The sequence below is a fragment of the Scomber scombrus genome, chromosome 11 (genome assembly GCF_963691925.1).
Source record: "Scomber scombrus chromosome 11, fScoSco1.1, whole genome shotgun sequence".
NCBI lineage: Eukaryota > Metazoa > Chordata > Actinopteri > Scombriformes > Scombridae > Scomber > Scomber scombrus.
The window spans coordinates 20,247,089-20,273,287 of record NC_084980.1 but is presented as its reverse complement, the minus strand read 5'-3'; the positions used below and the strand labels follow the sequence as shown (position 1 = coordinate 20,273,287).

At 39.4% G+C, this 26,199-nt stretch overlaps 1 protein-coding gene across 4 annotated transcripts; it reads left to right on the top strand.

Moving 5' to 3' along the window:
- Positions 1-1,036: 1,036 nt before the first annotated feature.
- On the top strand, positions 1,037-26,082 carry lpin2 (lipin 2). 4 transcript variants are annotated; one of them, XM_062428383.1, is made up of 20 exons: positions 1,037-1,190; positions 10,712-10,912; positions 13,240-13,335; positions 13,953-14,338; positions 14,426-14,533; positions 14,637-14,763; positions 14,858-15,194; positions 15,289-15,388; positions 15,566-15,753; positions 16,253-16,346; positions 16,655-16,724; positions 16,829-16,921; positions 17,086-17,168; positions 17,629-17,776; positions 18,185-18,333; positions 19,528-19,614; positions 20,149-20,301; positions 21,398-21,512; positions 22,233-22,336; positions 23,019-26,082. In XM_062428383.1, the coding sequence occupies exons 2-20, from the start codon at positions 10,721-10,723 to the stop codon at positions 23,161-23,163; spliced, it is 2,775 nt and encodes a 924-aa protein (XP_062284367.1). In that variant the 5' UTR covers positions 1,037-1,190; positions 10,712-10,720; the 3' UTR covers positions 23,164-26,082. The 4 variants fall into 4 exon arrangements, with proteins under 4 accessions (XP_062284367.1, XP_062284364.1, XP_062284365.1 ...); XM_062428380.1 differs by lacking the exon at positions 1,037-1,190 and adding an exon at positions 5,061-5,340; XM_062428381.1 differs by lacking the exon at positions 1,037-1,190 and adding an exon at positions 5,063-5,340 and having other exon boundaries at positions 13,956-14,338.
- The last annotated feature ends 117 nt before the right edge of the window (positions 26,083-26,199 follow it).

The following is a 26,199-nucleotide window of genomic DNA, read 5'->3' as shown; positions in this document are numbered from 1 at the left end:
CATCAGACGTGTCACCTGTAACTGAAGATACCTCTCCATTAAATGCATAATCCTTTTTATAATAGGCTTTTTTCACGGTAGACATTTGACTTATCATAACATGGACAAATAATTTGATGGCTCAGTTGCATTCAGGTGAACCATCATGTACTATACACGGGTCAGAAATTTAACTAATGGTTAAATATCAGTGGTAAGTATTCAGATCCTTTACCTAAGTGAAAACACTAATACAGCGATTTCAAATACTCCATTACAAGTAAAGGCCCTGCATGAAAAATCCTACTTAACTTAAGTAAACGTACCAAAGTATAAGCAGCAAAATATACTGAAAATATTTAAGTAAAAGTAGTGTTTTGGTCCCTCTGACTGATATATTATTATTATATATGACATCATTAGATCATTAATACTGAAGCATCAGTGTGTAAGCAGCATGATTACACACTGGAGGAAACAAAAACAAAAACAAAGATCTAATACACATATCTGTTTTCAGTTTTTGCACTTTTTATATATTATTTTTGGTGAAACATTGGAACATTTATTGAAATGAAATCTACACTATTTGTTGGAGTTGTTAACAACTCTGAAATGTGACCTGACTACACACCAAAAAACCAAAAAGGTTGAAAATCACTGGTCTAACCACGTGTTGTCATTCATGTGTAAAATATTAATCTGAAAAGTAATTAGTAACTACAGATGTGAAATAAATGTAATGGAATAAAAAGTACAATATTTCCTATTGAAATGTAGTGGAACTGAAGTATAAAATAGAAATAATCAAGTAAAGTACCTGAAAATGTATCCTAAGTAAATTACTTAATTACTTTCCACCACGGTTTAATTGCACCTGTCCCTTTCTTGCTTTGACGTGTCCGCAGAGAAAACAAGTACATAGTTCCTGTAAATAAATAGCCAGCAGTACTAAAAAACAATACACCATAAACGTGAATCATGTAACCCTGGGCATGATCACTGACATCCTGGCAGCAGCTGTGTGAGTGAGCAGCCACTGAGCGGCTCCCTGTCCCATCAACCCGAGCGGTTCCCAGTCACACCAGCAGCCAGCCGCGGTGGTCCAGCACGGACACGTCAGGAGGCTTTTGAGGAGTTTCACGGGTAAAGATATGGGGACTCACTGAAGACAGTCATCGGCAGCATCTCGCTGAAGTAACACAAAAAAGGTAAGCAGTTAGCTATCGGCTCATTTTAACCCTTCTCATACACGTCTGTCCGCCACTGCCTGTGATTATAAAAAAACAACATATGTCTTCACTCTGCCGACAGCTAATGTTAGCTAGCCTGTAAGCTAGCGGACGTATTTTTAGCCTACGGATGATTCATTTTAACGCGGAGACATATTACCGACCGGATTGGAAATGAATGTAACCATCTACAAATTAACGTGACGATTTACCATTGAATCCGGTGAGTGTCGCCTGTTACGGTACCGCTATTTACGGTAACATGGACGTAAACGCTGCGGCTAGCTGAGGGTTAATGTTGTGATGAGCTAGCAGAGCCCCATTCATTTATTCCTCGGTCTACTCTCCTCTGCTCTGACCATTGTGGTGTTTAAAAACAAGCACTACAGCTCATAATAAGCACGTTTTGTGCCTTCGTTTTAGCTATTTTATACGTTTATTTCCCGTTCGTGTAGCTTAACATTAGCGCAGTGGTGGAAAGTAACTAAGTACATTTACTCAAGTAAGGTGGATTAGGAGTAATGTGGGACACGTTTTGCAATTCTGACTTGTTTACCATATTTAAATATGAATCCAATGCATTATATCAACACCTAAAATCATTATGAAATCCCTGAGATGTTTCCTTGTTAAATCAGAGGACAGGTTTTAGATATTGTACTCAAAAGATGGCACATGCATTAATATTGCTCGTGTCAAATCATTTCAGAATTAGTAGATTTTATAATACATATATTTTAGGTTTAGAAATATTTTGATTTATACAAAGCAGCCTTATCTGCCAAAACTTTTTGAAATGTGCATACCCATATTTGGTAATTTCATTTTGTCGGCCTACATGTTGTTTTGCTTTCTGTATCAGATAGTTAATACAAACTAGTAGCCTGTAGCTTTATTTACTTCACAGATGAAGATTTGACACCATGGGTAATATTACAAGCTTTTTAAATGCAACACATTGTTAAAAATGAAACCATCCAACCTTTTTGGCTTTTGAAGTCTTACAAAAAGCAGTGTGTAGTCGGGGACACATTTCAGATGTCTATTAGTTGTTAACAGCTCCAACAAATAATGATTTTTCTCTTTAACTTCTCACATGGTTTCATATCAGTAAATGTTCAAATGATCCAATATTTCAACAAAATCAAATGAGAAGTCAAAAAACTTAAATCAGATTTGATTAGATTAATCATCTCATGACCTTTCTGATTTACCTGGTGACCCTTTGGAGGGTCCCGACACCTAGGTTGTGAACCATTAGACTAAGATAGCTAAAATGATGTCTTATACAATAATATATCAGTCAGAGGGACCAAAACACAACTTTTGCTTTAAGGTTTTCAGTATATTTTGCTGCTATTACTTTGGTACGTTTACTTAGGTTAAGTAGGATTTTTCATGCAGGGCCTTTACTTGTAATGGAGTATATTTACATTTCTGTATTAGTATGTTTACTTAAGCAAATGAGGTGAGTAAGTATTCAACCACTGCCTTAGAGTGCTCGTGTACTGGTGACATCTGATGTAATATGTTATTATTAGCTTTAATCTTTGAGTTAGCATTTTTAGCCACAACAGCTAAGTTTGTTTATTATGCATGGAGCTGACTAGTTTGTACTTCACATGTTTGTAGTTAGTTACAGAAGTCTTGATTTCCCAACTTTCCAAACATAAACCACTTGTGTGTGTGTGTGTGTGTGTGTGTGTGTGTGTGTGTGTGTGTGTGTGTGTGTGTGTGTGTGTGTGTGTCTGTGTGTCTGTGTGTCTGTCTGTGTGTGTGTGTGTGTGTCTGTGTGTCTGTCTGTGTGTGTGTGTGTGTGTGTGTGTGTGTGTGTGTGTGTGGTATTTCACAAAACGAGATTAAAACTTTTTTGTTAGTCCATTTTATGTAAATGTGTAAAGTGAGATGATCCCACACTGATACTGTCTCTTAATCAGTGACACTTAAGTCTATCACTAAACTGTTATCCAAGGTAATGTTACAAAACCCAAATAAGTTGCTGTGCCATTACCTTCTGTAGTACTGAACATTTTACCTCATTTGAAATAACAAAGTGCAATACAGCAGCCTTCCTATTTTCACGAATCTCCAGTTTTTGTAGAAACTGTAGATTCAATATCATTTGACTTGCAATCTAATTGATTTAGTTTTGGATTTTTATTCAAAACCAAGTGAGTTTGATTCAGATTTTAACAGAAAAATCAGCTCATACTTGATTTTTCTACATTTACTGTAGCAGAATAAGATCAGATAAATAATAGATTTGTTGTACATTTTATCTTTTAGGGAAAAAAACACACTAAACAAAACCTTTAGCGTCTACTCACAGGGTGTAGTCTCAATCTTATGTGGGCAAATTACTCATAGGTCTTGGCTATTACAGCTATGACTGTTCCTAAATTTAAAGCAGACAGCAATGTCGGCGCTTGACTGAAAATAGGACAAAAAATTAAATAATTTACTCAAGATTTCTTACTTTTCTTTCACTGCACAATGTGTAACAATGAAAGCCAAACTCTCCTCCTATCTGTGCTTATTATGGTTGTCTTGGTTTGTTTTACACACACACACACGTCAAATAGGCTCACGTTGATGCAGTTTTGGTGTAACCTAATACTTGAAAGAGTGTAACATGAGCCACGTCTGGTGTGGTTGGCCAGTGCAGCCAGTCAGTGCTGCTTCTGTTGTCACCCAGTGAAAGCAAAGTGTAGGTTGGGTCTTTTTTAAAACTATAATTATGTACTAACAGTAGGTAGGACTGTGACGCTCACATGCCTTGTCTTGTCATTTTTAATTGGCACATAAATGGGGTTTTAAGATCAAGGCTTTTCTTTGTAGCTAACTGCTGTGTGTTTAGTCACTGCTACTGTTCTTCTTCTTGTGCTCCTAACTCAGCACACCAGTGGTATGTTGTTGTTTTTTTAACTCCTAAAATTCACCTACAAAAGTGAAGTATTTATACATTTTTTTGTGTTTTTTGTCAAATCTACGAACACGACACTACGATCGTGGGATGTCTCGGGGGGGGAGGATGAACCCAGCAGCCTTCAGCTCAGCGGGCTTGCATGTTTTCTTTGATAATGTTTACAAAAGGCTTAGCAGATGGGGCACCGGCGACGAGTCCGATTTGGAAGAGCCTCACGCGTTATGTGTATCTTTAGGCTTTCACTTCGGAGCAAAACCAGGCATGAGTCGTGGAAGCCAGACCACACAGAGCCTCCTGCTGTCAAAAAAAACATGCTTGAATTTGGACTGCAAGTCTCACGGGTGTACCCACTCTATCTGTATTGATTGTACATATTCCACTAATGCCTAAAATTAGCACTTGGGTTAATTATGCAGAGATTATACCCTCTACTAAACTGTTTGTTTTTTGCCCTCACGTGTCCAGCAAGTTAAAAGGTTTCAGGGTAAAGAGCAACAAAAATAAAGATCAACAAGTCCATTGTGCTGAATAGTCCATTGGTTGACTCCTGCAGCCAATGAATGAACAAACTACCCCCTGTTTTGATTAGTCATGCATAATAGCAAGCACACGCAGCAACGATCGTATCGTACATGTGACTGACTGTGCCAGAACATCACGCTGCGCTGAGTCTTTTCCCTTAGCTTGTCCCCCTTATCAGGGAAAAAACATTGCGTAGCCCTTCACAGAACTTAGCTGTCCCTTATCAGCCACACACCGCCACCTTGAAGAGGCCGTCCCATTGGCTGAACCAGTCGTGTCCTGTCAGCTGACTGGATGAGCAGAAATGCACATCCTGCAAAGAATAACCAAGAAGACTGACACATTTTATGACGGTGTTGCACAATAACCACCGGGCGTCATATCGCGGTGTACTGATATTTCCTCCAGGGGAAGGTTATTCAAAAGTGATTAGGTGGGGTGTATTTTAAAGATTGAGTCCAGGATGTTTGTCAGACATTATCATCATAATCGGTGGGAGAAAAACATTGGTCCCAGTGGCGTATCCTGAGGTAGGAGAAGTGAGAGCCGGTGCTCCACCTAGCAGTGATGAAGAGGCAGAGATCCTGGGGGGACAGGGAGCATCTGGATAGCAACACAGAAGACTCCACAGACAACAGTGAGCAGGATGACTCCTCATCTCTGAAGTCCTCCTGGTCTTTGGTGAGTCAGTGTTTACAGGTCTCTTAGCTGGTCACAGTTTTGGCCTGAAGGTGAAGGGCCTACTACAGTGTTAGTCATCCTTTAAACCTGTTTGGTTTGGCACGTCGCGTGGTTAAGTGGCTTATTCTTTGACCACAGTGACTCAGGTGGATGATGTAAGTTTAAGAGCTAAAGACAAGGGTAAAAGTTAGGAGAAAAAAAGGAAAGTCAAAGCAGTGAAAGTATCTTGGACCCAGATGCCCGCATTATGGCTATTTCTTATCCAAAACATCAAGGCTGTCCTGTTTTCAAATTGTTGTTTTGGGTCTGGCATTAGAGCTACTTGTGTGTCCTTCTCCTGAAATGACACTGAAGGGATAAAAAGACAGCAGGTAGCAGCGGGTCTGTTGTTTGGTCCACCACTTTTAAACAAACATTCATGGTCCCCCAGAGGATAAATCTTACTGACTTTGGCTCAGAGTGTGAAATGTTTGGATGAATTGTCATTAACACAAAATGTGGATGACAATTTGGTACCTATTGGCCCACCAATTTTGTTGTGGACTAAAAATTTAAAATACAATTCACAACAACTATTTAATATCCTTAGTTATTCTTAGTCAAACTGGTTATTTTCTTCTAGATCAGGGGTGTCAAACTCATTTTAGTTCAAGGGCCACACAGAGGGCCCAGTTTTATATATATATATGTATATATATATATATATATATATGTATATATATATATATATATATATGTATATATATATATATATATATATATATGTATATTAGGGTGCATCAAAAAACAAAATTCTTGAATTTTGATATGGCTGGGTGCTAAAAGTGTTCCAATATATGTAGAAAAAACACAGTCAAAATATTTTCCCAATACTTGATGATTTAGGGGTGCCACCACACATCTGTTTTTGTTGGATGAAATAACAGTGCTCAATGGTCGTCGTAGAGCTCTCAAAGACTGCAGCTCAAGAAAACAGATCTTTATATTTTGTTTTGTGTTGGGTATGTATACTCTTATTACATATTACTACTATATATGTAGTTGTGTCTTTGTATATTATACAATTATATTATATACCTCAATTGTGCACCCTACACTGGGACAGCAAGTTAACACCAAAGCTCAGCAATGTGCGCCAGTTGGAGGAGCGTCTTACAGTGGTGGTCGGAGATGCAGAGCGGCTGAAACTGCTTGGTGTCCCAGCGTATGAGAAGCAGACCAATGAGGCATGTGGAGCGATCATTGCCCGGTTGACATGCAAGTTGCTGCAGGACTGGTGCTGCACTGACCAGGTTGTCAATATGGCATTTGACACCACTGCGTCAAACACTGGCCATCTCACGGCAGCCTGTATTGCCATACAGCTCTCACTGGGCCGACCACTGCTTTGGTCTGGGTGTCGGCACCACATTGGTGAGGTCCTCCTGAACCAGGTTTTCACACACCTGAAGGTGGAGTCATCACACTCGCCAGAGGTTACCTTGTTCACACGTCTGAGAGAGAACTGGAACCTGTTACCACAAGAATCCAGCACCCAATGGTCCCGCTACATTCCTGCCAACACCGAGCAACCATTTCTGGGCAAGTTACGTGCTGAACTTGTCACGTGCGCAAAAGAAGTGATTGACTACAAGCGAGGTGACTACCGTGAGTGCAGTTGTGCAGCTGTGTCTTGTGTTTCTGGATGCAGATGGTGAAGAGCAGACTGCACTGACCTTACAACGACCGGGAGCGCTCCACAAGGCACGATGGATGGCCAAGCTGCTCTACAGTCTCAAGCTGGCCTTGATGGAGCAGCACATCGCATTGCTTCCCCAGGGCACAATCACCACACGGCAGCAGGTGCCGAAGATTCGAGCATTTACCAACTTCATCACACACATCTACGCAAAGTGGTGGCTGACCTGCGAGAAAGCTGTAGATGCTGCCTGGAATGACCTCACACTCTACCACCACCTGCAGGCATACAAGGCTGTAGATGAGGCATATAAGGCACTAGAGAGGCATCGCTGGTACCTGACAGGTGAGATGTTACCCCTGGCTCTCTTCAGCAGCAAGGTGCCCATTGATGACAAGCGTGCACTTGCCGGTGCGATCTTGGAGCACAAGCCAGCTGATCTCCCCATGCATGTCCCACAGCAGCGCTTTGGCACTGGCTTTGGCAAGCCAAAGTTCCCTGCCCTCTTGCCAACCACCAGCTTGCCCGACCTCGCCAATACAGATTGCTGGTTTGGGATGCACCAGCTGAACATTGATCCAGCATTTTTGTCTCTCGATGTGAAGGAATGGGCTACCAATGCTGCGTTCAAAAAAAGTGAGGTCAATGTCCATGCAGTGAATGTGGTCAATGACTGTGCCGAGCGTGGCGTCAAGCTCACATCTGACTTCGTTGCAGTGGCCAGGAAGGAGCAGCACCTGCAGAATGTGCTGCAGGCAGTTGAACATGACCGCAGCCAACAGCCAAAATTTCGCCGCTGCAAGCGAAAGCTAATCCCTGAATAAAAGGGTTACTCCTGGGTGGCAGGTGGGGAGACATATCTGGGGGAGACGCACTGGCTAGGTTCAGAGTTCAGGTTCCATTTCCTTTCTCTCTCTCCCTGTTGATGTTGCTCAGTGGAACTGCTGCACCATCTCAGGGAAAGGCCACGTGAACATGTCCCATTGACCTCCATTCATTTTGTCTATAGGATAAATGAATGGAAAATCTTGAAAGTTGAATTCTGAGAAATGCCCAAGTTGCCCAAAGGGCAAACAAACTAATTATACTTTGATAGCATTTCTGGGTCAACCTTTTGGCAATTAGACTAAAAATTGCACATTTTTCGAAATTTCACAAAAGTTTGTGTGTTAGGTGGCACCCCTAAATCTCAATGGATTTCCTCAAAACTTTGCAAAAATCATTTTTATGTTAATTGGAACAAAATGCAATGCCAGCCAGATTGATATTTTGAAATTAAAATTTCCCATTCAAATTTGATGCACCCTAATGTATATGTATATATATATATATATATATATATATATATATATATATATATATATATATATATATGTATATGTATATATATATATATATGTATGTATATATATATATATGTATATATATATATATATATATATATATATATATATATATATATATATATATGTATATATATATATATATGTATATATATATGTATATATATATATATGTATATATATATATGTATATATATATATATATGTATATATATATGTATATATATATATATGTATATATATATATATATATATATATATATATATATATATATATATATATATGTATATATATATATATATATATATATATGTATATATATATATATGTATATATATATGTATATATATATATATGTATATATATATATATATATGTATATATATATATATGTATATATATATATATATGTATATATATATATATATATGTATATATATATATATGTATATATATATATGTATATATATATATATATATGTATATATATATATGTATATATATATATATGTATATATATATATATATGTATATATATATATATGTATATATATATATATATGTGTATATATATATATATATATATATATATGTATATATATATATATATATATATATAAAACTGTATAAAAAACTGTATATATATATATATATGTATATATATATATATATAAAACTGTATAAAAAACTGTATATATATATATATATATATATATGTATATATATATATGTATATATTACAGCTTTAATATAATAAGCCATCTATTTACTCAAAAAAAATGAGTGCAATTTCACCAATATTGTGCCTTTTTTTCAGATTATTTTGCACAGAAGTTGCTGATTGACAACATTTTTCACAATGATCAATTTAATATAACAATATATTCTGGTCAGGGTGAAAAAAAACTGAATGCGCAGGAAAATTATTACTTTTCTGCAATTTTCATACTTTGCAAAGTTATCCACTGGGCCTGATTGGACCCGTTATTATTGTGACCCCCCCCCCATCCAGCTTCAGTTTAAGTGTGGGCTGAAGTTCTTAAAAATAATTGAGAGCTTTTTGTTGTTGACAGTAGATCTTCCATGAAATCATCTAAACCACTCTACAACCTTTTTAGCACTCATCTTACAATGATGGTTGTTTGATTTTCATGATATTTCTCTTTCTGTGTGTATAAAACGGTGTGAAATAGTCTCAAAAGCCTCTCTGCATATATGAATATTTTTGCTACTATCTAATCAACAGCGTACTCTCTCAAGACAAAAATATTATGACAGAGTTTCCCAGCGTGCCATGATGCCACTCTTACACAGATGCCTCTATTCTCCCCTCCCTCCTCCTCTACACCCCCCACCCACCGCCACTCTCATGGTTAGACTCTGAACAAAAGGTCAGTGTGAAATAGGAGCATTTCAGGTTACATAAACCCAATGAAATCAGTGGGGTGGGGGGGACTGTGTTTACAAACCCCACTAAACTAGACCCTGACCCTAGCAAACCAAAATCATATTTGCTTAGTGAGCAGCGATAGTTTGACGCACTCGATGTCACAGAGCACAAATGAAAGCAAACAATCAAGCTCAGTAAATTGAGTGAAGAGGCCACAGGAAGGCCGGGAAGATTGTCTGATAATATATGATTAGTCGACTCCTGGGTCGGATTTATTTTGTTATTTATTTATTTTATATATATATATATATTTATTTCTTTATTCATTTCCTCTGATTTAGCAGCTTTAATAGATTGCTTGTAAAGTTTGAGATGAGTTTGCATCTGTGACAAAAAGTGCTTAGAGAAAAATGCCCATATAATTATAGCAGCCAATGAACTGTGGCTTTTTAGTATTTATACTTGACATACTCAGCAGAGGGTTATGAATGTAAACAGGAAGTCAGCTGCCTCCATTGCAGTGGGAACTCTGTGTGAGGTTGTCTCTACTCATTGTTTCAGCCCAGCCATCATCTCCCTTCTCAGATGCTGCGCTTGTGGGACAGCGGCCAGTGTCAGGGGACTCTGGGGCACTCTGACAGTCTGTGTGTGGGTCAGGAGATAACAGACACCACAGGGCAGCCAGGCAGGCGGTGGTGAGGGGAGCAGAGAGATGAAAGCAAAGGACAAATGAGACAGACCGACTAACCTGAAAAGGATACTCTAAAGACGAGACAAACGTGGATAGTCAACAAGAGTTCAAGGGGGGAAAAAAACGGGCAATAGAAGTAAATTCAAGTGGAAACTTTTCCATAACTTGTCCGGGCCAAATCCGTCTCCTCTTGTGGACTCTCGCTGAACCCTAGTCCTGTTTTTTTCCTTTAACTCCACTAATACTTTTGTTTTTGTCCCCCCTCCAGGCGGACACCATGAACTACGTTGGCCAGCTGGCAGGTCAGGTGCTGGTTACGGTGAAAGAACTGTATAAGGGCATTAATCAAGCCACGTTGTCTGGCTGCATCGATGTTGTGGTCGTCCGCCAGAGAGATGGCACCTACCAGTGCTCACCATTCCACGTGCGCTTCGGCAAGCTGGGTGTGCTGCGCTCTAAAGAGAAAGTGGTGAGTTTTAAAGGATTTATTTTTCTTCTCTTTCATTCACTTATATTGAAGTCATGTATTTAAACTCTTAAGGGCTTAATCGCTAAAATTGTCCATGATATACTTTTAATTTTCTTTCTGCACATTGGAGAGAAAACCACCTCATGTATGCCAACTACAAAAATTGATTTTCTCTAAAGAAGTGGGCCTTTTTCTTCATAATGTGCACTTTAAATCAATATTTTGAATTCGCATACAGTATGATCTCTCCTCAAAAGAACTCAAACATTACACAAATGATTACTTTCAGATTTTAAAATAATTGACCAACAATTACGTTTTAGGTTACTGAAGTCTTAACTTCAGGGACGTACAATGTCTGTTTTCACTTATTTGTTTGATTTGACCACTTTTCAGAGAAGTTCAGGCATGTAGAAAATGCACTTTATTAACATCACTGAGACCGGCCAGCGTGATTGATTCCCCTGCACCGCTCTGCTCAATGTCAACCTGAGCAGAGGTCCAATCAGTCAGGTCAACTGTAAACACTGTGAGGGAATTGCAGGGTCATTAAACCAAATAAATTGTGTTCCTGTTGCCCCTTCAAGATGCTTTGGATTAACTTCAGTTTAAGAATCAATAAATAGACAGCTTGGGTCATCTGTGTGCCTCACTGAGCACAACATGCCCCATTTACCAGTCTGCTAGGGTTCTAATAGAAACCTTAATTTATGTAAGTTTTAACCTTATTTTTATGTGAGTTTATTAGTTTATAAAAATCTTTCAGAATATAACATGGTAGTCAGTTTGTAGCTTAATTGGTAGTAGCTACATAATTAATATTACTTTACCAACACTTCATTTCATTAATTTCAATGACTTGTGTCTATTCTTAGAACTGTAATGGATGTGCTCTGACTTGAAGAAAGCTTATTTACTTGCTTGTGTACCAGAGTGGGTGATGATTTGTGGGGGATTGTCTCACCACCTACCCAGAATGCTGATGGGCTTCAGAGGGAGGAATGAATGAGTGGTTCCCATGGCAACAGCTCTACAACTTGAATGTGTGGGAGGGGGAGGAGGAAACGTGAAGAAGAGGGCCTCAACAAGGGCTGTTGTGTAATCGTTGCACGTGTGTGTCCCTGAGATCACTTATCAGACACACACACCCCCCCACCCCCCACCCCCCCGAGGGTTGCTGCTAAATACATTTATTAGAAGTTATGGGAGAAAAAAATAAAATAAAAAATCATTTAATATTTTGTATTTTTAAAAATACATGCATGTCAGGAACAGAGTGGGAATGAAACTGAAGTTGCCAGCCAAATACTAATTAAATGTTGGCTGCGGCTGGTGTGTCTGTCCCCCGGCACTAGTCACTTTGGAAGGCAACCAAAAAATGTTTTTAAAGTACTTTTTGGACTCTGCAAACATTTGGGATAATAACTTAACTGAGCCATGCATAGATCATTCTTTTCCTCCTCCTTTTTTATTTCCTTTTCTGTTATTCTAGTCAGAACTTAACATTAACTCTAAAGCTGCTATATCTTTATTCTGAACATCTACTGCCACCAGTTTCCAGTAATCCTGTAGAGATTCAGGCACTCCAGTGAATGTAACCTGTCACTGACTGTGAAAGGTTAGAAGAGGACCCTCATTTATTCCGGCTCATTATTAATTGGGCATTGAAATTCCCAGCCATCACACGCCACACATAAATTCCCCTTAGCAACCCTGGGGGGGTGAAATTAAATCTTGAGGCTGCTGAGAAACCGCACTCGCAGGAAAGCAAAAGGAGAGATGCAACATAGCAGATCATGAGACTGGGAGATTATATTGGCTGCCATCGGTTTAGAATTGATATTGATTATTTGGATTCAGGTTGTCAGACTGGGCAGTTGTACTTTGACTCACAATGTGAGTCAAAGTCTGCCTCCTCCTTACTCGTGTGTGTAGTCCCTCCCAGACGTGACCTGGTTTTGCTTTTTGAGGTGTCAAGTTTCTGAATGGCCTCAGGTCCGCTGGGGGTTCGCCTGGCAAACATGAATGGCCCTGTTCTGTTTGGCAGGCTCCACAGAACCCAAGCCCAGAGGACTCATACTGTTATTAGGTTTTGTGAAGCCTCGGGAGAAAAAGATCGACTGTACGTAGCTACCATACAGGCCCTCTGTATAGCTTGCTGAACATACAAAAGAAAACCTAATTTGTTTCTAAATTAATTTAAAAAACCAAACAGTGCACCAACCAATGTCAATATATGCTGATTTGACAGCATGTACACAAGCTAGGCACCATTGTCAGTTTCCTCCTAAAAGCTAGTACTTCACTACAAAACTTTTTTCTTTCAGATCGACATCGAAGTGAATGGAGAGCCTGTAGACCTGCACATGAAACTTGGAGACAATGGCGAGGCCTTTTTTGTCCAGGAGGCTGAGCAGCAGAATGTGAGCATTCAGTGAACTATACAGATGGATAAAAGATCAATTTGGAAAAATACAATAATTATGCTTCTGTTTTAAGATTGAGAACAAAAAAATGTTTAGTTAAGTGAATTATTATATTTAATTTATTACATTTTAGTGTTTTGAAAGTTCTTTGTAGTTTTCTGATTTGCTGTATTGTTTGTCAAGCAGAGACATTAATAATTAATTTAAAGAACATGCTGTGCACATATTTCAAAAATGTATTATTTAACATTTATCATACCAGATTCATCATTGTTTGTGTACACATGACACCAGGAAGACATTCAGGATCTTAGGATGTTTTCTCCTTTAAAGCAACATTATTATACACAGCAATCAGGAAGAACAACTTTAGGACATGTGTGGATGTGGAAATAATTACTCCACTGTCGTGCAGTTGCTGCATTTGACAGGTGACCTATTGCTCAAGCTTCCTAGAGTCACATTGTGCCAGCTCAGAAACAACAACCCTGTTCTGCTGGTCTAGTCGGTCCGGCTTTACTATGCCGACTCTAGTGATTTGTATTTGATGCTTTCTGTTGTACTTAAAACGTACTCTAAGCTGTGTGTTTCCGCATTCGTGCCCGGTCTTTTAGCAGATTGTCCCCGCCCACTTGGCCACCTCCCCAATCCCCACTGAGAGTCACCTATTCTGGATGTCCGAGGTGGAGCACAGGCCACCAAAAGATTTGGAAGATGACCCCGCTGACCGAGAGGATCCACCCGAGCCTCCTGCTCCCAGTACAGTGGCTACAAAAAAGAAGAAGAGACGGAAGAAGAAGCACAAAGGAGACCCTCGAAGAGAGGAGCTGACCCCACCCATGTCAGTCACTACTGGTAACGCTATTGCTGCTAACGTACCTGCTGCTGCTCCTGCTGCTACAACTGCTGCAACTGCTGCTATGTCCAGCACTGGGCAAAACGAGGAGATCTTTGAGATGGATCTGAGTTCTGATGACGATGTTGCAGCACATGTCTCGAGGTAGGTTCAGGGTCAATGCTCGTTTGATTAACGAAGATCAATTTAAAAGAAGATTAATTAATCACTCAATCATATTTCTTTATTCAGGTCACCTTCAGTAACCACAATACGAGACATTGACCCCAAATTACCTGCAGCCAGACACAGCCTTGATGGTTATCCGCTGTCTGATGGAGATTGGCGGGTAGATGACAGGTATGTATTGATCAGAGATGGGTCCATTTTCAAGAATGTAATGTAGACCCCTAAATAGGCTCTGTTTTATTGATTGTTTGCATTTCTATATCTGTCCCTTTAGTCGTGGCTTGTCTCAGGCTTTTTCCCCAAAGAGTGACTCTGAACTGTTAGTGAGGCCTTCAGAGAGTCTGCTCAGAGCTGAGTCCCACATGCAGTGGACCTGGGGAGAGTTTCCAGAAACAACCAGGGTAAGCATTTCTCTCTACAAATATTCATAAGGACATAATTGTCAGTATTCTCTTATCTCATACTTCTTTTCCCCCTCTAAAATCCAATATTCAGGTCACCAAAAAAGAGAAACCAGAACTACTAAAAACCGTGACCATCACCCCTTCGGAGAGCACCCACTTCCGCGTCATCCTCAGCTCCGAGGCCATGGAGAACGAGAGCGAGATCGAAAAAGAAGACGGTGCCTCCTCAGTGTGTACCATCATCAAGCCACAGCCACGCACCCCTATCACCACTGTAACACCTGAGGACCCTCTCACATCTGTCAGCACTGCAACTGCTGATAGGAGTCCTATAACTCCCTCGGAGCCTCTGGATGTCCTGCCCTCCAGTGTGATGACCTCCACTCCTACTAACAGCCAACTGAGCGATTCCCCCTCTAAAAAGAAAGGTACGTTTGGCAACTGTCAATTGGCTCATTCTCAGGCAATTCTAAAAATCATGACTTTACATTAACTGATGACTACTTCTGTTGTTGAACGCAGGTGTCCCAAAGAGGAGCCAGCATCAGGGTCCTGAGGATATCTACCTTGATGACCTGAATGTACTTGAACCTGATGTTGCAGCACGATATTTTCCTAAGAGGTTAGATTATGAAAGATGCACTTAATTGCTTGACCTATTTTATTTAAAAAGAGAAAGTCTATTTTAAAACTGAATATAAGCAGGGGGAAAAATCTTCAAAAATAACACTGAAGACCAGTATAATGATGTGTTGTAGTCTGTATTCCTTTGTGACGCCATCTGTTTATGTTGCTCCAGTGAGTCTGAAGCAGCCACTAAGCACTGGATGGACTCGGAGATGCCCTCTGGTTCACAGTCTCCACAGTCGGTAGGAAGTGCAGCCGCTGACAGTGGGACCGAGTGTCTTTCGGACTCAGCTAGCGACCTTCCTGATGTCACTCTTTCCCTGTGTGGAGGCCTTACAGAGAACGCGGAGATATCCAAAGGTACACTTGAGTGGCACTCATAAAAAATGTAGCCTACAATGCACTTTTTTGCAAGGTAGAAAGTTAACCGCAGTCAGTAGAGACACACTAAGTTATTTTGTCTAACTGAAAGGGTTCCCTACTGTATTAGACACATAAGAAGACATCCAGCCACTGTTGTTAGGAGCCGTTTTCTTTTTTAAAACAATCAGCTCTGTGTGTTTTGATGGTAAATGCTTGTTACCACATTTCCCTTTTTAAGGCCACGTGCCTCTACTTTACTAGGGTCAAATCCCAACAGAACGTTCTCTCTTGTGTCTCACCGGCTCTGTCTTCCTCTTCTCATCTGTGTCGATAAATAATTTAAAAAAGAACACTATTTTGGAAGTGTTACTTGGAAACCCTCGGCTGCTGTAACAATAAAAAATTGCTGACATTTTTATGTCTTGAAGTGAGATGTGATAGCTTTCTATCGCTGATCTTTTCACCGGCTGTCCTTTGTGTTCTTATTGCCTTGCAGAAAGATTCATGGAGCATATCATCACCTATCATGAATTTGCTGAGAATCCAGCAATCATAGATAACCCCAACCTGGTAGTAAAGATAGGAAATAGGTAAGTAAGCATTTTAATTTCACAAGTGAAATGTACACTAAAGACATTTTAAAGGGGACATAGCGTAGAAAGGGAGATTTGTTTATTTTTTGATCATAGAGCAGGTGCTATATAAATACTGTTGAAAGTAGACATGGTTGCTGCACTATACACAGTTGTAACAGTGCTTTTTGATCATAAAAACATGCAAATGCTTATATAGTATATAGACCACAAAAATAAAAATTGAGAAAAAGTGAGAATTGACATGATATGACCTCTTTAAGTACACTATTCAATCAGTATTGGTTCTCGACTGTGTTTTCCAGATATTATAACTGGACACTAGCTGCACCCTTGATTCTAAGTCTACAAGCATTTCAGAAGAATTTACCAAAGGTAATTAAGCATTTTTTGCTTTGTCTTCTATATATTTCTGTTACATGTGGATAAATTGGCATGTAGCTCATTGTTCACTGTCTTTTGTCATCTTGTTTACGTAGGCCACAGAGGAGGCCTGGGTGAAGGAGAAAATGCCAAAGAAGTCAGGCCGTTGGTGGTTCTGGCGAAAAAGGGCGGATAGTTCAATCAAACAGGTGTGCACATGTCATGATTTGTACAAACATGAGAACAAAGCTGGGCTACAAAACAAACACCACACCACAATTATTGTAAAAAGTCACATCCATGTGTACAGCATTGTTTTCATATCTCCTTGCCTGATTGTCTCATTTGTTTTGGGATTTCTCAATTTTTCCAGTCAGAGACTAAGCTCGAAACAAAGGAGGAGTCTCATTTGGAGGAGGAAGGACCCTCCATACCTCAGGAGAAGCTGGTCTTACCGTAAGTGTTCCCAGGTTTTTGTTGATCCTGTGTCATGTGGTGTGAGTTCAGTGACATGCTGAACTTTAGTATTGCATTGAAAAGAAAATCAACAGCTTCATAAATCCACTGTTTTATGATAACTCTGCAGTCTGCAACCGAAGGTCCTTTTCAGGCAGGAGGTCTGAGTGTAGAAAACATTTACTGAAGTTTTAGCACAGTACTTGCTGACTAATGCTTGTCTCATATAATTTTTTTGTTTTAAAGTAATTTAGGTGTTAAGATAAGTTTAAAACATGATTCAAACTTTATTATCCCCATAGGGAAAGTATTTCTCAGTGGGTAAGCATGTCGGTCTCCGGCATGGCCGTACAGGCACATGAAACACAAAACAAGACACAAAGAGTAGAGAGAAAGAGAAAAAAAAGAAATGAAGTTGGGTTATATACTGTTGATGATAAGTGTTGTTGTTTCTGTGTAGTCCTAAAGCAGGAGACTCGTCCAGCGATGAAGAGGGCAAGGAGGTCAGCGCTGCATCCTGTCAAGAGAGACTTCAGCCAATTGATGGTCAGCACCACACTAGCCCACACGCTTACAGGAAGTCACTACGCCTCTCTTCTGATCAGATAGTAAGTATATTCTTAAATGTTGTCCTGATGATTCTTAAATGATATGACAAAAAACATCTACCCTGCTTGAAAGGAAAGCACCATCTGCCTAATAACTTAATGATATAAATGTTTCGAGTGATGATCAGGCTTGTTTTTCGTTAATGGAAGATTTAACTATTACATATTAGAGTATTTATCAGGATTTGTACTTCTCAAAGGGTTTATTTGGCAGTTTGGAGCGCCCCCTGCTGGCTAGCTATGGATTGCATAGTGTTTGCTCTAATAGTAGTCTGTAGGGGGCCCTGAAGACCTTCACATTTTTACTGTGCTGTGGAAAACAAATCATACGCTTCTGGAACACATTAGTGAATAAAACTGACTTTGCCTCCAGATGGCTTCACTGTTCTGTTTTCTCTCTGTTACCAGGCCAGTCTGAAACTGAAGGAGGGGCCTAATGATGTGACATTTAGCATCACCACACAATACCAGGGAACGTGCCGCTGTGAAGGCACCATCTACCTGTGGAACTGGGACGACAAAGTCATTATCTCTGACATTGACGGCACCATCACCAAGTACGCTCCCCCCGAAAAGTCACTCAAAACCGTTTCATAACAGCCACAATGAGCCATCACTTCATATTCATGCCTCTACAGGGCACAAACATGTACACATAAATAATGAACAGTAGTTTTTGGGAGCAAACTGACTTGATATGATGACAGCTGCTAGTTCATGCTTACAATATGTACTGTATATACTAAATACACATTTCTTATAGAAGTATTCTTCTTTTATTATTATTTGTCATTTAGTAGATATTTAATTTTAGATCAATAGTCAAATCACTCAAACGTGCCATGCAACATCATGACACAGATCATATCACTGAATTGCTGGAAAGGGAATAATTCATGCTATTAGCGTCACAGCTTCAGTAGCAGTGCAAAGTTACAGTCCCATGTGCCTATAAATAGCACACATACTGTGAAATAAGCTTCCTTTCATATTTGGTTAGTATGTGAACAGGTGGAGGCCAGCTGGTGAATGAAGTTGTAGAGTTAAATGACAGAAAACAAGAAAGATGATGAATGAGTTTTTAGAAATCAGTTCATTCCCCTTTTCTTGGACCTTTTCCGAGCTGCTTCACAGCCACGTTCATGTCTTTCTCAAATAGCAGATATTAATTAAGTCCATAATCTAGTTCTATTTATTTTAAGCTTTTTAATTAGCTGAAAGCTCACTCCATCCCTTTTGACACAAAATTAATGTTGGCTTCCTTCCTTACACCCACTCGGTGAGGCTCAAAGGTGGTCAACATCAAACCGGTCCAGATTTACTGAAGCTTATTATCTCTGTGACCCTTTAGGCCAACCTGTGACATGTGGCTTTCTTTGAGTAACAGGGCGAAGAGCACGGGGGCTGTAATGAGCCCATTTACATTTCAGTCTGTAAGCACACACAGCCATAAGCTGAGGTTGAGACAGTACCTCCCCTATGGGCCTGCAATCCTCATTAGTGGAGAACAGTCCATTATATTCTCTATTTATGATGAAATGATAAAGTAGTTATGGTGCTTTATGTGACCTTCTTTGAACAGCCTGTGCTACCGATCATTTTCATTTTCTGTTACGCACTTTCTTTCTCCAACTCTCACACTGTAGATCTGCTACATTTTTGAAGCCTAGCTCTCAGTATTCTATCCGACAGATGGGGGAATTTGTCTCTTTATGTCATTAATACTTACGTGTATTTGTTTCATATTTCAGGTCCGATGTGTTTGGACAGATTTTGCCACAGTTGGGGAAAGACTGGACTCACCAGGGCATTGCCAAGCTCTACCACTCAGTAGCTGAGTAAGTGCAGGAGGACAGTGATTAATTACAGAGGAACGATGAATGGTCGGTCAGTGGTTAGCACTGTCTGGCTTTGATTTTCCAATAGTCTCACTGCAGAGTTGATATAATCGCCCTGTGTTTGTGTGGGGTGCTTTGAGGTGGATGACTCAGTAAGCTTCACTATATAATCGAGTCAAAATTATGAAACCCCCGTGTCATTATTCCACCACTATCGTCATTGTATTTCCCTCTGTGGGTTTAAAAACTTTGTGTTCAATCTACAGTTAAAAACTAAACCTGTCTTCACTAGTTCAATCATGCAGAGAATAGAAAATGTAATTCTCATAGTAGGAAATAGGCCCTAGTGAGTATGGGCAATAATGATTTTTCCTCGGTTAAATATTCATTGCATTGGTATGATTTCTGCACATTATGAAAGCATCCAATATAGGTGATATTATTAAAGTGCTATTCTTAGTAGCTGCTAATGACGGTCAGGATATTGAACTGTACTGGAGTAAGTGTTAATGAGCCCTTTTCTCCTCGCGGCAGGAACGGCTACAAGTTCTTGTACTGCTCAGCGAGGGCTATTGGCATGGCAGACATGACAAGGGGTTACCTGCAGTGGGTCAATGATGGAGGCACCATCCTGCCCCGAGGACCTCTCATGCTGTCTCCCAGCAGCCTCTTCTCTGCCTTCCACAGGTACAAGGGTTATACATGGTTTCAGTGTTAAACCCGAATACCCAAATACATTGCATTCATTAAATCATATGTATCCCCAAATCCTGATTTCAAACCAGCCCATATATCCTTTTTGTCTTAATTTCACATTAAATATTTCTAGGTTTCTCATAATCCTCCTCACTCTTCAAAACCTCATTCATTACTGTAAATATTTTATTCATGGTGAGGTTGTTAAGGCTACAGAAGACTTGTGAATTTATAAATAAATAGGTGTTGGTTGCCTTGCCATCGGCTCCTAGAAATATACTCATATTTTTATCATTCATTTTATCATCTTTAATTTCCTGGTTCAAGTCGTCAGTTCTTAAACAGATGTGAATTGTTTCTTCACAAATGAGGAAAGCTTCCAATGTGTCGCCTTTTCATGTGTGATTGATGGGTAATTAGCTACAGAAGGTGGACTTGAATAAATGGCAACTTGCCAATTTCTGTGTAATGTTATAGGAGAGACCTGTCTTTTTGTAACTAAGTGAGTTTACACTTCACATTTTAAAAATCATTGAAAAAATATTGATCTTTGTAAATACGATTTAGAGGTTTCGATTGTTTTGAATTTCTGGAGCTCAGCAAATGTTTTCTAAATTAACTGAAATAGCAGTGATGTCAACATCAAGTTAATTAAACAACTGTAACACTACACATTGTTTCAGCTCTAGATTAGGGTGGACATTAATGTGAACGGCTTGTTGGTATCCCTAAATTATATACAGACACACACTCAGAAAACAGGCCTTGTAATGTCACATATTCATTAAACAGCTGAAACCTTCTCTTAGTTGTAATGATAGAAACAAACTTTACATTTAGTTATCTGCTCTGCTGTTTAACTATACAAGATGGCAGTGGACTTTTCTGTTATCTTCACTGCTGTACATCATAGTTAACACGTAACCATAGCAACCTGCACAGTTTCTTTGTGTGATGTCTTTAGAAAAGTGAAATCTCCATACAAAATCTTAAAATCTCCTGTAATTTACTCTTAAGAATAAGAGCAATTGAGCATGTTGACCCATGATAAGGCAAGTGTTGCTCTAAACAAACTTTCTTTCTTCAGGGAAGTCATTGAGAAGAAACCAGAGATCTTCAAGATTGAATGCCTTACAGACATCAAGAACCTGTTCCAGCATAACAAGCAGCCATTCCACGCCGCCTTTGGGAATAGAACTAATGTGAGTTAATGGATTTTTGAAGATGTCAGACTGCCAGGTATTAAAGTGTCCGCTTTTACACGTCAGAGAGCTGCGTTTTCCAGAAGTCGATGCAGTCATCATGTATCGTAAGATCACCATGACTCTTTGGCTATCAATTAGCAGACACAAACATATGAAATCAGCACTGGGCTGAACCTGAGCTGAGGTCACTGGCGGAGTCTGGTCCCATGTGACTTCATCTGTGTAAGGGAGCTCCAGCTGGGCACAGCGTCCCATCTTCAGCTGCATAAACACCAACACCCAGATTAAGCCATCAAACCTCTGGCTGTCTGTGATGCTGGCCAAAGCAAGCAAAAAAATATAAGAACACACAAACACACATAGTCTTTTCACCAAAACATTCACTCTTAAAATATTACCATTACGTACATTAGGTGGAAGACAAACAGGAAATTTGTGGTTAATGTTGTTAATGTGATGATGTCAGATTGTACCAGTGTGTATTATGCATGAGAACTACTTTCTGTAAATTACTAATGAAATGTTTTTGCTTCTCAAATGTCTTTCAAAGACCTGATCAGTAATGTTTTTAATATATAAATTAGACGTATATTAACATACTACGTATAAAAATCAGCATTTGTTGTGTTTTAACAAGTCATATTTGAAAATTAAAGCCTTTTTATGTTCATTAACATATTATAGAAAAATATTGACGTGTTATGTCTGTCTATACAGGATGTGTTTGCCTATAAGGAAGTAGGAGTTCCAGTGTGCAGGATCTTCACAGTCAACCCCAAGGGAGAGCTGATCCAAGAGCAGACAAAGGGCAACAAGTCCTCGTAAGTACATTCACACACTGTTCCCGTCTGTCTCACTCTAAAGAGCGAGACAACAACGCCATCAGAGTTAATGCACACGTCCCAAAATGTGAGCACTTGTTGTACTATATAATATCTGATTTTAAAAAAGAAAATGTCAATTTAAAGCTGCACTAATCATCATGTTAACAGTGGATCAAATCAATATGTGTAATATGAAAGGGGTCGGACAAGCCCACACACAGAATTATCACCAGATGCTGCGGTTCTCCTGAGCTCTATTAAGTGTTTTTAGTATCTTTCAGCTCATTGTTTTGATTTTATGACCTGAAACTGAACTGTAGCTGGTGAGCTGAAGCATTTAGCTGCTAATGAGCCAGATATTTCCCACAGGAGTTGATAGAGAACAAACCAGCTACAATGAGACTTAATTTTAGTCTGAAACAGGACTTTGAATGAAGGCATATGTCGAGTGTTTGCAAACATGTTCACCATAAGAACTAAACATAATGGCTAAAAGATCAGTAAATTAAGACCTGGACATTTTACAACCTTTTTAAGAATTAGATTTTATCTGAACACTTACTAACTACAAATAACTGCCATGATTTGGTGTTTTAACTGTTACTGATTGCTGTTCTCTGTCTTTCCGTCTTCACTTCTTTTATGTCTCATTCTGTCTTTCTGACCTTTTCCACCATAGTTACGGCCGGCTCAGTGAGCTGGTGGAGCATGTGTTCCCTCTGCTGAGTAAAGAGCAGAATGAGGCCTTTGTCATGCCGGAGTTCAGCTCATTCTGTTACTGGAGACAGCCCATACCCGACATTAACCCAGATGAACTGCTGTGATCCAGCACGCACGGACACTCAGGTATACATGCTCATGTATACACACACGGAGCGGGCACTTGAAAGTATCTTCAGGAAACACTTGGACTGGACTGGAACCCCATCCTCCTCCTGTAATACTCCAAACTGATGCTCACAAAGACCCAGCTCTATAAAAAAGTATCAGAATCGTGAGTGTGAACGCAGAAAAAGCTGGTAAATTGTAATTTTTAAGATGAGTGGATGTTTTCTCCAGAAAGTGAGTCCTGGTGATTAATATCTGTGAGACAAACAACTAATCTAAAACTAAATTATCAGCCCAGCAGACACTCTTTAGTCCCCACCACTGTACAGGGATAAAAATCCTTTTGTCTCTCTAACTTCTATCAAAGAGGATGGTCTGCATTTACCATCAGGAGAGCGACTGAAGCCCCACACAAGGTATTTTCCCTTAGCACTAGACTCTGAGATCCAGAATGCGCTAAAGCTGGGCAGAAAGAAAAGACATTGTTTTCACAAGTAGGGACATTTTCTGAACATCCTTAACAAATGAAATGTTCAAAGCAATTAAGTTAATTAAAACAAGACAGTCACTAGTCACGTGCCGGATATATTTTGCTGTTCATGCCTAAATTTAGTAGCCAGGCTGTTTTCTGTTCTAAAAAAATAAGTAAAATCATGATAGTGGCTGCTGAATAAGACTATACCAACTATGAACCATACACAGTACTTCATTTCCATGATCCTGCCGTAGGAAAGGTGTGTTCAGTTTTGTTCCCGACACTCTGGACTCTGGACTGTGGTCATTAGTTCACTGCCGGTGGAGGCGCGAACAGATTTCCGATGGTCACTATTCCCTTGTAGTTAATATCGTACCGAATGAGTCATGTTTGGTATTCAGTGTTCAAGGTTGCACCTGGGATTTACGTTTGCCAACAAGTGTGTGATGACGCACATTTAAATTAAAAGAAAAAGGAAGAAGAAAAGAAAAAGAAAACAACGACAAAATGAAGCAGTTTCATGGTATATTGTCTTGCCGTTATTTTAATGTTTATTCTGTTATACAAGCTTTGGTTAATCAAGTGTGTTTTGTTAACAAAGCAGTCATTATTTATAAAAATTGATATGTTTAAGTTATTGATTTCTATCGTGATGCCTTTGCTCGTCTGAAAAATAATAATTGATCACCAATGAAATGTGGAAATACTTCAAATCAGTATTTTGTATGCTTGATCACAGGTTAACATGCACTTAACAGTAACTGCTAGGCCTTGTATGATTTTTTTTTTTTTGATTTTTTTTTTGGGTTGACAACGATCTGTATTCCTTGCTTTACACATTCCTGAACCTCAGACTCCACAGCTTTAGTATTAGAATATAAAATGTATGTGTAAATGTCAAAGATAATGCTTGAGTGGGAACAGTGGAGATAAGCAGATCTGAGAAGAGCTTAGACTGAAGATTTTTGGTTTGCTAGGTCCCCTGTAGAAGGACTATGGTGTGTGTGTGTGTCTGTGTGTCTGTGTGTCTGTGTGTCTGTGTGTCTGTGTGTGTGTGTGTGTGTGTGTGTGTGTGTGTGTGTGTGTGTGTTCACCTAATCACTGAGTGCTGCTGCTGCTGTTGGGATGATCTTGCACTCTTTGCTCATGTTCCCTCAGTGGCTTTACCAAGACTTATCCAACGCACTTTGTCTAAGCTGCATCAGAAAAACGCAGACTTTACACCTCGGCACACCTCTCACCCACATGCACTTCACTTTAGGGTCTTTGTTGACGGAAGACCAGAGTATGCAATTAAATGTGGGATGAAGAGCTGTAGTTTTACCTCTTTGATGTGTTAGCGACACCACAGACAAATCAGTGTAGGTATTTGTTGGTTGCAAGGCAAAAATGTGGGGATGGAAAAACAAAATCATGTTTATTTGGAGTCCTAAATTAGACACAAAGTTAGCATCAGAGCTAGCCCTAAGTGTGTGTGTGTGTGTGTGTGTGTGTGTGTGTGTGTGTGTGTGTCTGTGTCTGTGTCTGTGTCTGTGTCTGTGTGTGTGTGTGTGTGTGTCAGACAAAAGACTGAACCCATGCGTCACGGCCCGAGGAAGAGCCATCGGCTCTTGTTTGGACATAAACAGGAAATACTTGACTGTATGCAGGAAGCTTTTTGAAGTGCTTCAACGGCATTATGTGTGTGTTGTGGGCGGACGTGGCACTCCACTGACATGGATCATACCTCCAGCACAAATGTAACAGTAACATGGTACTGTGTGCTCGGGAGGACTAAAAAACTAGGCGAGACTTGACAGACAAAAAGCACAATTTACGATGACAGCTGCGTATATCCAGATTGTCAGTAATAGTTGTCGTTATTTCGCTGAAGTGTATCCGTGTTCACTCTGTAGCTCAGATGTTTTTTTTAATGACTAAAATGCGTGTTTTGTTTTGATTCGTTTGCTTGTTCTCTAAGACGTTTGGTGGAGTCAAATAGATATATCTTCTAATTAACTAAATGAAATCCATTCTTTCTATGAAAGTAAAACATCTTGTGTGGAAAGATCACACTTCATCCTCTATGATCCTGAGATGTGGTATATAATATTGTTCTCACTTCAACTGCTGTGGAAAATGATCCAGTGTATGTGCTGATCATCACATTCTTCTGTCTTTGATGCCTTTTTTTTGTTTTATTATTTCGCTTATAAAAGTGTATGACCTTTTTTGTGGGATTGTGTTTGTTTTTGTTATGTTTGGAGGTTAATGCTTGCTATGTGATTGTGTCTGACCAACAGAAATACTTTAAGTGTATGCTGTGTTGATTTGTATAGAAATGTGGTTTAAACTATGTTTAAAGAACAAAATCCAATGTAAGAAAAAAAAAACAGGCCTAATGAAGCTAACAAAGTGTGGCTTGTGGTCATATTTGTATGAAATAAAGTTTCTAACTGAATATGTACTGTGTGTGTGTGATTGGGTGTGTGCTGAACTTTTCGGAGTCGGGAGTCAAAAAGTTCAACAGTAACCACAGGCTAAGTTGAGTAACTTTTAGCCTGTTGCTTATTTTTAA

Coding starts and splice junctions, on each gene's coding strand:
- lpin2 (XM_062428380.1), top strand. CDS start 5,227: ATGAAGAGGCAGAGATCCTGGGGGGACAGGGAGCATCTGGATAGCAAC. Junction 14,534..14,636: donor GATTGGCGGGTAGATGACAG/GTATGTATTGAT, acceptor CTGTCCCTTTAG/TCGTGGCTTGTCTCAGGCTT. Junction 16,347..16,654: donor GTAGTAAAGATAGGAAATAG/GTAAGTAAGCAT, acceptor TGTGTTTTCCAG/ATATTATAACTGGACACTAG.